This window comes from Eucalyptus grandis, chromosome 8 (assembly GCF_016545825.1).
Source record: "Eucalyptus grandis isolate ANBG69807.140 chromosome 8, ASM1654582v1, whole genome shotgun sequence".
Lineage (NCBI taxonomy): Eukaryota > Viridiplantae > Streptophyta > Magnoliopsida > Myrtales > Myrtaceae > Eucalyptus > Eucalyptus grandis.
The window spans coordinates 15,004,435-15,019,912 of NC_052619.1; the positions used below are offsets into that span (position 1 = coordinate 15,004,435).

Genomic DNA, 15,478 nt, shown 5'->3' on the forward strand with positions numbered 1-15,478 from the left:
TTAAAATAGTTTTCTGAGATTTTTAAGTCAAATTAATTCCTAAAATAGATTAAAAAATTATTCATTTTAGATAAGTTTAATTAGTTTTTTTAATTAAGATTTTTAATATAAAGATACAAAAATATTATGTGCATGTCAAATAGTTTGCATGTTTGGGTTCATTTAATTAGAAATTGTTTGTCAATAGAGTTAGGTCATGTAGTTAAAGTGCATGTTATAAAGGTAAGTTTTAATATTCAAGATAAGATAAAATCCCAAAAATAATTGCTTGCTTTATGTGTTTAAGTTCTTTTGGTGCAATTTATTTGATTCATTGAGTGTTTAATAATGGTTGAGTATTTGTGTGATCTCTCCATTGCATGATAGTGATTTAGGTTAAAACCAATCTAGATTGCCTGCAAAGATATTTTTGAAAGTAAAAAGGATGGTATCGAAATGACACTAGTGAAATCTAGTGTAATCGAGTTCTCATACCCACAATCTTTAGTTCGTAAAAGTAAAATAATTCTCCCGTTATCCAATCAACTTATCATAAACTGATTAGTGACGACTCCTAGCTAATCAGTTTGCATGTTGAATATTTGAACTTAAGTCACGAATTTGTATGGGCTTGAAAGAGTTTGAATTAAGTGTAGATTTAATAGTCAATTAGCCAAATCCTAAGTGGGGCGCCCAAGGTTAGGTCACGACACATGATTCACTTTCTTTTTTCGTAATTAGAGCTAGTGTGTTCAACACTTTAAGAACATCGATCTGGCATGGACAAAAGGGGAAAAAAGATGAAGAAAACAATTGATTCTGATGCTGGCAGCAATACATGTGGTGGATTTATTACTTCTGGGATGATGATAAATGGCCACTTTTAATGATGGAGTGATATCCTCTATATTAGGGATGAATTTACATCTTAAATTTACCCTCTAAAAGATTGACACCTCATCATTAGACTCATTTAACGGCTAGATTAATTTCCTTTTTATTTTTATTTTTCTTCTTCCAAAACTCAAGCGCACAATTATAATTACTTGGCCACCTCAAGGGGGAACTAACATAACAACACACCATTAAGCTGAGTTCCCTATGATAAGAATCGAATTTGCAATCATCTGTTGATGAGCGGAAAGTATACAGAGGCCCTTGTTAGTTAGTTAGGGCGCGTACGACAAAATTTCTGGAACAAAAATCAACTTCTATTCCATAGACGAGTTTCTGAGTAAAGAAACGCGTTTGATAACAATTCAAAATTTATATTTCTAGAATAAAAATTCGTTTGATAAAAGAATAAATTTATATTTCTAGGAGTGGCAATGACCGGGATTTGATGGTCGAAGTTCGACATTTGGCCACTGGTGGCAAGCGGCCGGAGTTCGAAGTCCGGCATCCGGCGTCCGACGTCCGGAGTTTGGCATCCGACGATCGGTGGCCGGCATCCGGCATCCGACGTCTAGAGTTCGACATCCAGTGTTTGACTAGCTGACAAGTGGGGTCCAACATTTAGAGTTCGGTTTTCAATGTCCCGAGTTTGACAACTAGCAGCCGGTGGCCAACGGTCGAAGTCCGATGGGTGGCGGCGGTGGCCAACGGCCGAAGTCCGATGGGTGGCGGCGGGCGGCCGACTTCCATGGTCGATGGCAAGCGACGGGCAGTCGACGGCGAACGTCCGATGGTCGGCAGTGGACCTCCAACGTCTAGTGGTTGGCAAGCGGCCAACAACTGACGGGCATCTGACGACTAACGATCGACGACGGGCCAGAGTTTGGTGGCCGGTGGTCGGCGGCGGACAATCGGTGGCGGTCGGCTAGCTAGTGGCAATGAGTGGTGAGCGTTCAGTGTCCCATGGGCAGGCTGGTGGGTGATGGTCGGAACAAGAGTGAATAATGAGAAAAATTTTGATTGCTTAATTCTATTCTAGAAATAGAAAAACTTAAAATTTTAATTTCTGATTTTTGCTCCAAATTTATTTATGGAATAGAAATCTATTTTAGAAATAGAAAAATTAAATTGCGTTACGAAATGGATTTTTGTTCCGGACCTATTCCGGAGAATAGAAAAACAGAGAAATCAAGAAATAAAAATGTTGTCATGCGTGCCCTTAATCACCCGATTTGTCATTTCTCCATTTTCCATTATTCCATTTTGCCCTAGCTAGCAAACTCGCCCTCGCCACTTAATTAATCTCATGATTTTTCATTTCTCCTTTTTACGTTATTCCATTTTTCCCTTAGCTAGCTAGCAATCTCTCTCTCTCTCTCTAATCCAAGAACCTAGATAGCACGGATTAATTCATGAACACACAGGCAATCGACTCCACCACATGCAAGCCACTATTGCAGCTGCTCCCGGCGCTTTGCCACCACCACATCGTCGCTCCAAGCCATCGTCATAAGCCCAGGTGGCCTCGAGCCATTGTCATAAATCATGAAGAATTATTTAAAAATACTAAACTTATTACATTTTAGCCAATTCAGTCATAGATCATTTAAGTGCAATAAATTTAAGACTTTTTGAACGATTTTCCTTTATTATTAAGTGCCTATGATTGCATTAATTTTTGTTTTCATTTAGGAAATAAATTGATGTAACTTGCTTTCAGTTAATTAAGTTGGCTGAGCCAAATTACAATTGTTTATTAACAGTATTCTCACTAAACAATGTTTGTCCTGTCTCATATGCTAGTTATACTTTTTGTTACTTTATTGCTCCATAATACGGAAATTCAAATATTTAAAATAAATATCTGGCTAGGCAGAACTAACAAAAGTAGAACGTTTCCTCGATATCACAGAGAATATACTCCATTTCTTAATTCAAAACGATACAATTACTATTTATTAGACCAAAGCATATTTTAATTATTGTAAAACATAAATAGAAATTTTAAAAGCACCAATAGCTCTTGTAACATAATGTAAGAGGGATCGCTATTGATGGCAACGACACGTGCTCGCTATCAAATTTGCAATTTTAAGGGTCATTAAAGGCATTAATTGCACTTACAAAATTTTGAGGGGATGAAGAAATGGGGATACCTAAATAAAGGAGTCTTTTGAGCGTTGAAGCTGGAGCCAAAAAGTCTCCTAGATTGCACTTAAATGCGCAGCCATAATTACCAGATATCCAAATCATCTCGCATTTGAATAAAGGTGATATGAATATGAATATGAATAAGTGAAAGAACCAAATCAAATTCGGTTTGGTATATACATCAAATGAACTTGTGTCAGTATATAACATAAGTAGTCCTGTGATCTATCAATACATATACGCTGTCTTCATAAAAAAATTTGTTATAATCTCCCATTTTCATGATAAGGAAATGAATCGTGCATTCTCAATCTCTTCCCTCTTCTTGATCCTTTTCCTCATTTTCCACCGCGTCCAATCCGCAAAGGACATTGTTTGGAACACTTGCAAGAAGCTTGCGGACAGCGATCCTAACTATAACTTCGTCACCTTCGTAAAGTCTCTTGGGTCAAACCCAAAGAGCCACGGGGCAGATCTCGAGTGACTAGTGCTCATCTGGCTCAAGCTATTACAAGCCAACTTGACGGAAACGACCAAGTAAATTAAGCAACTACTCAAGCAAAAATTGGAACGACGCCGACTCAAAGCTCTCTCGCTTTGCTTGGATGCTTAGGGCGCGTTTGGTAACATTTCTGTTTAAAAATTGTTCCAGGAAACAGAAATAGAAAAAAGTGTTTACATTCCGAGGGAACAATTTTTGAACAAAAACGTGCTTGGTAAACTTGTTCCGGGAATAAAAATGAACAAACACGATTGGTAAATTTGTATATATATTTTTTTTAATTTTTATTTTTATTTTATTTTTCTATTTTCTTTCTTATTTTTCTTATTTTCTTATTTATTTTTCCTTTTTTTTTTTTTTTTTTTTTTTTTTTTTTGGCTTTGGCGCGACCGGCCGACGAGGGCCGGCAACCTCGCCCAACCCAGCGAGGTCGCCTTGCCGGGGCCGGCGAGGTCGCCGGCCCTCGACGGCGTCGCCGACCCTCGACGGCCGGTCGCCGGCCATGGCCGAGGCCGGCGACCGGCCAAAGAAAAAAGAAAGAAAAAAGAAGAAGAAAAGAAGAAGAAAAAAGAGAGAAGTGTTTCTGAATTTTGTTTCAGAAACAAGAAACAACTTTTCTTTTTTTGTTTATTGTTTTTGTTCCAAATGTGTTTCCGGGAACCAAAAATAATTTTCGAACAAAAACGCACCCAAACGCGTTTCTATTCCTTTTTGTTCCCAGGACCAAAAAAACAGAAAAGTTGTTCAAAAACAGAAAAAAAGAATGAAAACAAACGCAGCCTTACTTGTCAAGTGAGCGCATGACATGAACCCAACTTATAGGGAGAAGCGTTACTTTGATGTGAACATTTGGGTGTATCGGGTGTTGACTAATGAAAATATATGCGACACTCAAGGATCGGAGAAGAAAGGCATTGTTCCACCTTTGACAAAGTGTAATGCTAACATTTTTCAATTGTCTTTCATCGTATCTAGTATTATGGCTATTTTAAGAGGGAGAGAATAAGGGATGTGACGAAGAGTGTATTAGATAATAAATTAATGCATAGTCAATGGATCTTCATGAGTTATTTGATCTCTTTCTTACTAATTCTTACTAATGGAATGTCCTCTCCCATGTCTCTCGACAAATCTCAACTACCGGAATAAGATTCATTACCTCAAAACAACAATTGAAACTCATTGTGGCACCGCAAGGCATAGGGAAGATTGTCCATACTGGATCCTATAACTTAAGTGTTGGGTGGTCTTGGGCTCTTTCATTCCAAAAGTTAGCTCAAAATGTGAGACTTTTTCTCACATTTATTAACTCACTGTATGCCCCTTCCACAATTAATGTGAGATTACCACAACAATATTTCCCTTATACATTGTGCTTAGGTTGGAGGCCTCACCAACCTCTTTGAGTAACTGTTAGTCCAGACTTTTTGGTAACCTACACTATGATACCAGTATTTGGTGGTCTTAAACATCTCTCACCCCAAAAACTAGTTCAAGAGGTGAGACTTTCCCTCACATTGATAAATTCACTACCTGCCTCTTTCACGACCAATGTAAGAGTATCCCAACAATAAGTTATCTTTCACTTAGACTTTGTTTGTTTTAGAAAAATGTTTTTTAAATCATTCATGTTCCACAAAATAAATGAATCCTTAATAAAAAAGAAAAATGACAGAACGAAGTTTGATTCATGCGTGATTATTGAAGTATAGAAGTTGCATTCCTAAGTTTGTTGATCATCAGTGTCGATCTCCTTCTATTTTCTCTCGCTCACACAAATGGTTATCGGATATATCATGAAGTGGATGGTTATATTTGATTCAATGAATATAGTCTTTCCACTTCCCACTTTAACCACTATTACATAGAAACATAAAATTTGCATCATCTTAATTTACCTGAAGCAATATATGATGATCATGCTCTCGAGTCTTGAAACTATAATTAGTGAGATAATGTTCAATTTTCAAAACAATGATCATAGATATCACGGGAAAAGTCAGTGCCTCCAAAAGTTGGTTATTTCTTTGTTTAAATCGAACAATTCTCATAAAGTGAACTCTTTGAAAAAAACCCATGAATAAATTAATGTGATTTAGATCACTCATGCGTTATGTGAACGATTTATTTAATACAGTAAGTCAGATGGAAAGGTTAATAATGCTTATCAAAGCACAATGGCATGACATTTATATGAACGAATTCAGGAACATGATTGATCTGTATCTCCCAATTGCACGTACTTCATGCATCTGTATATGATTATAAATGCTTATATGTTTATGCCGTACATCTTGATGTGATGTTTGAATTGGGAAGACGTTCAGGTGTACGAACATTTGCCCTATTCTTTGGGAAGCAAATTCGTGCATGCTAGGAGAAGGACGTGCTCCTCTGATCAACGTGTATCAGATATGCAGATCAAGTAACAAGAGGCCTCTTCTCGTTAAGGCGTTCATTTCTAACGTTGATAACCCTGTAATTTTTGAAAAGTTAAGCTTGCGGACATTCTTCCCAACATCATCATATCTATTTAAGCGGTGAACATCATTCTTGTGAAGTCGAACATCGTTTCTCATTGTATGTGGTCTCATTATGTGGTCTTGCCTAAAACGATATACGTTCCTGATTACATAAAATCTTTCATGAATTTGAAATTTAGACTTTCTGATTACAAAAGAATATGATTTCAAACTGAATTTGTTGATTCAATATGCTCGTGAATCAGGGCTAGTCAAGAACACATTTAATCTCTCAGTTATTATCCTCTAGCAGATTAAATGCGTGTATGAAACGAACAAGTATAGAATATATAGTACGACTTTCAAAATGCGTCTTTGTCCAACAATTTGACCAAAATATATGTCCCATTAAACGGTTTAGACGAGATATAATTAAGCAGCGTAATCATAAAGAGAAAGAGAGAGATGGGCTATGTTTTCTAAGTAAAAGTAAACAAGGTTATTCATTTTTAGTACGACTCATTCCACACTACCGGATGACCAGGAACCAGATCATATTTTCCTCAAGATGTGACATGGAATAAACAACAACTTTCTAGTAACAAAAATGAACTGGACGTTAGCAAGAAAAATTGCTATATCCGATCATATTTCAAAATGACAAAATCGATTTAACTGAGCATGCGATTTGACTCCACGTTTACTTACATAATGTGCTCTTGTCGAAGAGTGTAAGTGCGAGCACTCAGTCGTTAAACATTGTCAACCACGTTTTTCTGGTATCTAGCTACTTAGTGGTGAATGATGTGTAACCGGTGCCTGCAAAGACCAAGCAACGGGAACTTGATGCAGCCATAGCTGATATATTTTTAAGGTACTTTTCAATCGTTTAGTTGCTGAATATACTGGTTTGAATTGCTTTCTCTAGAGTTCTTGCGCTAGGCAAACCCATCAAGTGGAATTGATTTGGGTCTCGTTAGTTGAATTTAATGGAGAAGCTTCAAACTTATCTTATGTACTGTCGCAATAAACCTTTTTTGTGCCTCGTAAGTTGTGGTATAATGAGCATCCTTGGAGTAAACATGGGGGAAAAATGTTTTGTGCCTTAAAAATAAGGACTTCCTCTAGTTTGCTTTGTTTCTTTGCCTTTTCAATTCTAAATCTTTTTTTTTAGTGCTTTTCTTTTCGGAGATCACGGGCTCCGTTGGGATCAACGTCACTCCGACTCTCTCTTTCACACTTGCCACCCTTTGCTTCGTCCCCCCTTGGTGGGGACTGTGTAATGCCCGATTGATTGTGATTGAGATTTTGCTTACGCTCTCCAATTGAAAGGCCAATTTCAAGTAAAATCTCTTATATCATCTTCCTATATGTTAGAGTTTGCACCGTGCATGAGCAAGCTTTCATCTGTTGTATAATTAAAATTAACTTTGGAGCTACCAATTCCCAAATTCTATATTCTTTAAAATCAAATACGCACGGTTTATAAACCTAAAGCATATATTGCTGTCGATTATTTTCGTCCAAGGATGAGATTACGCATGTCTAGGCTAGGCCTAGGACGCAATTCTGCTTTGGACCACCTTACGTGCACCTAACAAGCTAGATAATTAGGCTAGGCTGCTCGGACCGGGCTTAGACCGGCCCAAACTTATTGAGCCTTGTGTCTTTAGGCCTGGATACCAAAGGCCGGCCTGAACCGAACCGAATTGGACTGAGCTGAACTCGGGTCGGTCTTTGCTAAGCCCAAAGGTGATCTTGTTCCTTTTTCAACTTTTAGTCCGAAAACAGTTCAAACATACAAACAAATTACTACAAATATTTTGACAACCACTCCATTCTCAATGAATTTAACCCTTTATTGAATTTCAAATTGACCTTGGATTAACATAGAAATTTTTCTGCGGCAGATCATCCCTACAATATCCTTATCTGCATACCTTTCGAGAGCACATAATAAAAATCAATTGACACATAGACGCGTCTAAAAATTACAATGCCCCTCAATTCAAACCAAGATAATAAGGAATGCTTGTACCATTGAGCCAGTCATTTCCTTGTATAAAGGAGGAGACCGTGAACTGAGTAGCCTCCGTGACATTGGTAAGGACTTTATAACCAGGCCATGTTACTCTGGCACTCGTGTTCGAACCTGGCCCTTGGTTCCGGTATTCTGCATAGTACAACGTGTTCAATGCGAACGTCCCGTTCCATTCCAACCACCCGGCAGGGTCCACCACGTCTTCGATGTTCGACAACATGTAGACCGTCCTGGAGTACTCCTTCCATGGGCGACCTAGGTATGTTTTGAACGAGGACTTCACAGGGATTAGGTCCGCTGCGGCCGCAACCTTGCAGTTAAGGATTGAGATCCCCGTGTTCTGGTTGGGGTCCTCCCTCCCCTGCGCCGTGAATATGTTCTTCTGGTTCTCATTTGGCTTGCGTGCGTACAAGTTGCAATTTTGGAAGACCACAGCTGCATTCCCGAAGATGAAGTCGACCGTGCCGTAAATGTCACACTCGCGATAGAATTGGCGGAGGGAGTGGACATAGAGCGTGTCTTGGTAGCCAATGAAGCTGCAACTGTAGAAGGCAGAGAGGTCGGAGCCGCTCCGGAAGGCCACGGCCTGGTGCTTGCTCGGACCGGCATAGTTCTCGAATGATATGCCCTTCGCTATGAATCCACTCCCGACCGCAGCTGAGGAAAAAGGAAAAAGTAAAAAGAGAGTCAAAGTTTAAGAATGATGTTGAGATGACATGCATGAACTTATATCAGCTTCATAATCTATACTCCTAAATGACATATCATAGCAGTATGCAAGTGAAAGGCTTACTCGACGAGAAACCATAGACGTGACTTTCGCATATACTTTAGTTCAGATAATCGCTCTCATGCCTTTTAATACTCCAGGGAACCTTTGATCAGCATCATCCTCAAAATGATGTCTACCTCAAGCTATGCATCTAACACTGCTTTTAATGAGAATGGTCCAAAAAACACAGCGGGTGTCACCCCTCCAACAGTTGTACAATCTATCACAACACCAACTAAGCGTCGAGTTTTGGAACGGAAAAGCTCTAAATAAAAAGAAAACCTTCTGCTTTTTCAGTCAGTAAATCTATATATACATTAAAGAACCTCCTTGTTTTGTTTTCCCAAGTCACATGCATTTAGCCGCTGATCCGTGAATTTAGGCTCACCGTCACCACCAATCCCACGTTAGAGTTATGTTTTTTTCGTCAGTTGTCAGGTTCTCTTGCCTCTCTAATCGCCAACAAGGGTCTTAAGGTTCATAAGCATCCGCAATAGGGACGTAAAACAAAGCAGACTACTAGGGTTTAATTAAGCACATTCACATGGGCAGCTACGATTTACTCGCAGACATCGATCTTTCCCAAACGCAACGTTGTCTTTTATCTCGTCTTTAGGGCTTTGGTCAGGGAACACTGCAACATAGGGACTATTAATACATAATCACAATCACATGCAAATGCAGCGCGTTTCTCCACATGTCAAACTTGCTAAGGCTAAATTTCCTTTTGCCCGTCCCGAGGAAAAAAGCGTTCGACCTTTTGAAAACATTGGCCCTGAATTCACTAATCTTTATTCATTTCGTGAAGCTTTGTCAAAGTCACAGGATTTTCCTAGAGAGTCGACGACGATTTGGCGTGATGATGACGTCCAGGGCGCGCTCCATATCTTGTCGTCTGTTTGAATTTTTGTGAAAAAAAGTACTTACCAAATCAACCATCAAGAACTGGACCGCACCCATGTGCAATTAAGATTCGATCAGCTTCGCTTGGACCAGTTGCAGATGAGGACCCTACTCATACGTGCAAAACACTCTGCCTTAATTTCCTAATTATATTAGGAATCTATATGCAAAATGCTGATTCTTCTTTTAAGTGAGGGAGCCAGAAAGTTGAGGGGGTGCGATTTCTAGCAAAGTTGACTATAAATTTCAATCCCGAGTTCCGCTAATGATAGTATTAAGCATTACCAACTTAGTTAAATGATCAATAATGGAAAAAAATATATTAAAAAACGACGTATCCATGAAAACATAACATTAAACCAATTTAAATATCCCAACTTCACATTTAACTTTATTTGCATGGATCAAGGAATACAATTAAGTTTTCAGATACTAGGTGAGATGAAATGAGAAAAGAGCATCATAAAAAATTAGTGTTCAATCCAAATAACTTTTGGACTTATTATTAGAAAATTCATGCTTTAAATACGCGTAAAACCGAAATAATATTTTTGTACTCAAACCAAATGGAAATTTATTATATTATTTATGTTGATTATGAAAAATTCAAAACTATCCGTACCACAAGAGGGTTTAATTTTAAAGGTTTTTAAAATTATCTACATACAAACTAAAAATGAATGTCAGTAATGTCCATGCTTATAACCCATTAAAGTTTTCTACAATCAGCAACGAAAACGTGCCAGGGCAAGTTATTTTCTCGTTCTATCAAGGTCTTGGACTCTCCTTGTCGAGTTTTTTCCAAACCAAGGAGAAACGAGCCAGACCCTTGCCCAACGAGCACAACGTAGGACGTGCGCCACACGTTGTGGCAACACGAAGGGAGAAGTCAATTCTCATAGGCCATGATTTCGAAGGAAGATTTCGGGTCTCTTGTCAGTACTGTTGCTTAGCTGCTTCGCATTTATACTTATACATGCTCCCAAAAGAGCATCATATCCAGAATTCTTCAATCTTTCTGTGACCCTACAAACGCGGCGGATGGACTGGGGCACTCCGGACGGGTCCCCATGCCAGACACGCTAATTACCTTTTGACAATTGTCACTCTGGGATTATATTATTTAATATCTCGCGGGCCAATCTGTCTATGGCCAACGGAAAAGGACATGGTGTGGTTTTTCTACGGAAATCTCTTCTAAATGATGTTAGAAAAAGGTCCCGTTGAATTGCTTAAATGCCAAGCGCAAGCTTTTCCATGACATACGACCTACTAATTTTTTTACTGGAGATTCCTCAGTCGCGAGAGAATTTAAGGTGCTCACGGGAACTCGAACTGCTCTACAAGCCTCCAGAACGAGGGCAACAACATGACAGAGTCAAGCCTCGTGCCGACACGGGCCCCAATAATGGTCATGGCTGCACTCCTAAAGTTCTAATCTAAGATAATCTAAAGTCCTAGGAACGCCATGTGGTCCGACGCATATCACTCTCAATTCATGTTTAGTCAAACATCACAGACCTAATTCCAGCAAAAACTGATATCGCGTCCGTTTGTTTATAAAATGTTCAAATGGAGCCACTCATGGTGACAACCCGAATAAATTATGTTCCTACTCTCCAGAGATTCATAGCTTCATGACAAAGCGATTTATTGCATGGGATATGAGGAGTAAAGTTAGCGAGGGTGAACCAAATGAAATAATTCTTTTGATGATTTTTGAACTCACCAACAGTGGCGGATCGGAAGGTGGTCCAGCCGTCGACGACATTCCGGTTGCCCTTGATCCACGTCTTCCCGATGCCGTCCCCCAGAAACATGATATTCGTCTTCTTGCTAATTACCTCCACATTCTCGAAGTAGGACCCTGCTTTTATGTATATCACAAACCTGAAAAGCGTTTCCCAATCAAGGGAAAACAACCCACGAAGGAAACTTCAGTAAGTGGTGAATGCTATCATTTCATCAAAACCAAGTTGCGATTTAACTAACTGACAATGGCTAATAGAGAATTCTAATATGGTCCTCTAATCAGATAATTGATAACAGCTAATAGAGTAGGCTAACTTTCTAGTCGATGCACTTCAATATAGAGTGACCCAGAATATATATTTATAAAAATTGGCATCCGAAATGATAGGTCAGACTAAGTATTTACTAGTTAGATAAGCAGGGCCCATTCGATGACGGAAAGTAAGTGTGCCAGATTAATTTACTTATGCTATTTTGTCGATTTTGGTTCGTCCTGTTGCTGTAAGAAAGAATGAGGGTTAAAAATTATTAAGCCACTGCAATAACTCCGCAATGTCGGCAGACGCCCCCACCTGGTGGTGCTGGCATTTGGGGCGGCGGCCACCGCCGCGCTGACGGTGGTGAAATTTCCCGTCCCGTCCTGCGCCACGCTCACATTGTAGCTTGTCGCGCTCACCGGAGCCTGCAACAACCTCCTGTCCTTGGGCGACAGCCACGCCGGGAACCCGTTCCTCATCCTGCCGTACTCCGGAAAGACCTCCCCCGCCGCCGCGGGCGAGCCGGACGGCCTCCCCTTCACGCCGGGCAGCTTCTTGAGCATGACCAGCGAGTTGCTGACGTGGCGGGAGATGTTGAAGAGTTTACTCTGGATCGCGTCCCGCACTTTCTGCTTGCTGTACGCGAAGCCGTCGAGGCACGTGTACTGGTTCGTCATGGCGCCGCTCAGGAGCGTCTGGAGGTCGTGGAAGTGCGCCGCCGGGGCGGTCGGGCCATTCGCGCTGGAGAGGTCGGAGATGGCCTTGCCGAACTCGTCGACGGTGCGGGCGAGGAGCTCGAGGCAGTCGTCGAGGGCGCGGCGCTCGAGGGGGCCGAGCTTGGCGGCGAGGCGCCGCTCGAGGGCGGAGCAGCTGGAGGAGGCGGACCGGGCCTGGGCGGAGGTGAGGTTGACGGTGGAGGAGATGATCTCCGGGACGGACTTGGAGGCGAGGTCGGGGAAGGAGGCGAGGGTGGAGACGCAGAGGTCCGGGTAGAGAGTGCCTTGGCAGGTGGAGTGCGCGACTTGGAGGTGGCGGCGGGTGTGGAAATGCGCGGTGGTTTCCGGGCTGGCGGCGGCGGCGGCGGCGGCGAGGAGGTTGAGGAGGAGGAGGAGGAGGTGTGGCCGGAGACTGTGCATGGTGGAGAGTGTTAAGCCTCGGTTTTCTCGTTTGAGCGAGGGAGAGACTGTCGATGGTTTGAAAATGGCGACGAAGGGGGAACTACTTTATGCAAGTGCACGAGCTCTCGAGGCGTGTGTCGCTTCCCGAGCTCGAAAGGACGTTGATAAGTTCGAAAGGAGTAATATTCGTGAGAATTTACAGCGCATCACTTTTTAAGTTTTGAAATGAGTGCGGTTAATACCTCGATGATATAACTATAATAAATTAGTATTTTAATAAATTTACCTTTTATTTATATCCGTTAAATTTTATGAATATACCATTATGATATAACTTGTGATTTTTCGTGATGTTAATATAGTTTAACGAAATCTAATGAAAAGTAAATTTTTCATAAATGTGCTATTGGAGGTTTTTGGCTAATTTGTCGCAAGTATATCAATTTGAATTTTTTTTCATAAAAAATTAAATTAATTTGGGATAAATTGATGACAAATATATTGGTTTGAAATTTTTCGTGATATCAACCTAAATTCTTACAAATGTGATTTGATAAGAATTCATTTCTGTAAGCGAAAATAGCAGGGTCTAGACGAATTGGGAGACCCGTGGCTAACTGGTTTAACTCATCCTCTTGCTTGGACATTTGTCATTAGATATGAGACTTCAGGGTGGGCTTTGTCCTCTAGATCTGGTATCAGGACAACCTCCGGAGGAGATTTGTTTAATGTCACTGTCTGCTGCAACCTAACCACAGCGTTTCTCATGTCATATATAGTCTGCAGAGGATAGTAATGAAGCACCACGAACTACACAGTGTTTCGTGTCTTCTCATTGGGAAGACAAATTCCAGCAATGCGTCTTTATGGATCTGCATATATGGAGCATACTGAAAGGACGAATAGAAAATAACCTTCTCCTTTGGGAAGACAAAAATCACCTACTTCTCAACAAACTTTCGTTGCGATTTGACTTCATCATTTAGCCGTTGCTTCGCTCTGTAATTGAATCTGCATATATGGAATGGGTCGAGTTTTCATGCCAGGATGTGATCATGAATTAGGTCTGCCCATGCCCATGTGGGATCCACAAAATTAAAACTGGTGATTAATCCGACCTGTAAAATTATTTAAACATTTATTACACCTTCATGATAACCAAAATTTTTGGGTTGGGATTGTGTCGAGCTAGGCTTTATCCTTCTCACGTGTGTCCATCCTTATTAGTCAAATTCCACGTGCTAACTTACACATAAGAGAATATATCAAAATAAGGGTTTATATTATATATATAATTTCTCTCCATCTATGAACCTAACTTTTAAAACAATCAGTAATAGTCTCATAAATCTCACAACATCTTTATCTAACAAGACCAATGATAGATCAGGTCCAAACAAATTACTCACTGCTACACCTAGAGGATAGGAACTGTATCACTATCGACATCAAGTCCTTATTATGACTAGTGGTATGACAAGGAATCCCACTTTAATCGAGTAAATAATAATTTACATGAAAATCTCATTGATTACGTATCTATTACATACCATGCAAATGAAACTGTTTGCATGATTGACTCAAAATTATACCAACCACGTGCACATCTATTATCTATTTGTGTACCACGATACCAACTATGTAGGGTTGCCATACCACTGACCATTAATTTCTCGAAGGACGCTACGCTATCCACTCACGCCACCGACAGGACAACGACCCTTTTCGCCTTTTTTCATCCGTCGCCTCGTCTCTTCCATTTCCGTTTTTTGCGCTATTGCGCTTTGACAGGCCTCGATTGAATACGACCTTTGCTCTTTTCGGTCTCGTTTGGTGTCGCGCATTCGTGATGGTCCCATGCAAAATCATTGCTTCGACAGTCGCGCGTGGAGTCGTATCCTCTCCCTGGACCGTGATGGGGAAGGTCCAGCCGTCGTGACCGGACCGTGTAAGAAAACGGGCTGTCGTTTCACGCTCGCGGGTCACACGGACGGACCACCTGGTCCAGGACATTGCCGATATTCCAAGTCCTCACTTGGGATTTGGTCGGACGAGGAGTAGATGATCTCCGATAGCTCAAGACGGGACCTCGTCCGCATGACATGGAGTGATCGACAGCCCAATTGAACGAGGCTGTGATGGGCCTTCTTTGCTGTAGATTAATGGATCTATCCGTCGTCAAAGAATCCTTTCAACCAGGCGTCGAGAAAGGCCCGGTATCGACGTTATGGAGATCGAGCAAAGGTCCGTTCCTTTGAGATCGAACGCTCGAGAGGTATCGATGCAGGAATAGGACATGTTGTGATTCGAACCATGCTCGCCACGTTGGCGAAAACTCTTCCTCGAATGCTGAAGTGCTTGGCGATAAAACATATCTATCCACGCCTTCCCCCGACGTTTGAAATGGCGCTTCCTGGAAACATTCGAAATCGAAAGCTTTGATTGGATCTTCAGAATGTGCAGGGATAAAGAAACCCATCGTTAGCCAAAGTTTTGCAGCTTCCAATCTCATGACAGTTCTGACTAAATTTTTGAAAGTTCTCTTGTGAACTAGGAATATTCTCATCACGATTTCTGACTCCATCACCAGTTTCACCGGCGGCTAGATTAAGAAAATTCACTGCAATTACCTCATCTAACTTAATAG

At 40.9% G+C, this 15,478-nt stretch overlaps 1 protein-coding gene across 1 annotated transcript; it reads right to left on the reverse strand.

Annotated features, from left to right (window-relative positions):
• Nucleotides 1–7,829: 7,829 nt before the first annotated feature.
• Nucleotides 7,830–12,977, reverse strand: LOC104456738 (pectinesterase-like). The gene is made up of 3 exons (XM_010071594.3): nt 12,029–12,977; nt 11,434–11,594; nt 7,830–8,686 (listed from the first exon to the last, which is right to left on the reverse strand). The coding sequence occupies exons 1-3, from the start codon at nt 12,847–12,849 to the stop codon at nt 7,992–7,994; spliced, it is 1,677 nt and encodes a 558-aa protein (XP_010069896.2). The 5' UTR covers nt 12,850–12,977; the 3' UTR covers nt 7,830–7,991.
• Nucleotides 12,978–15,478: the final 2,501 nt, after the last annotated feature.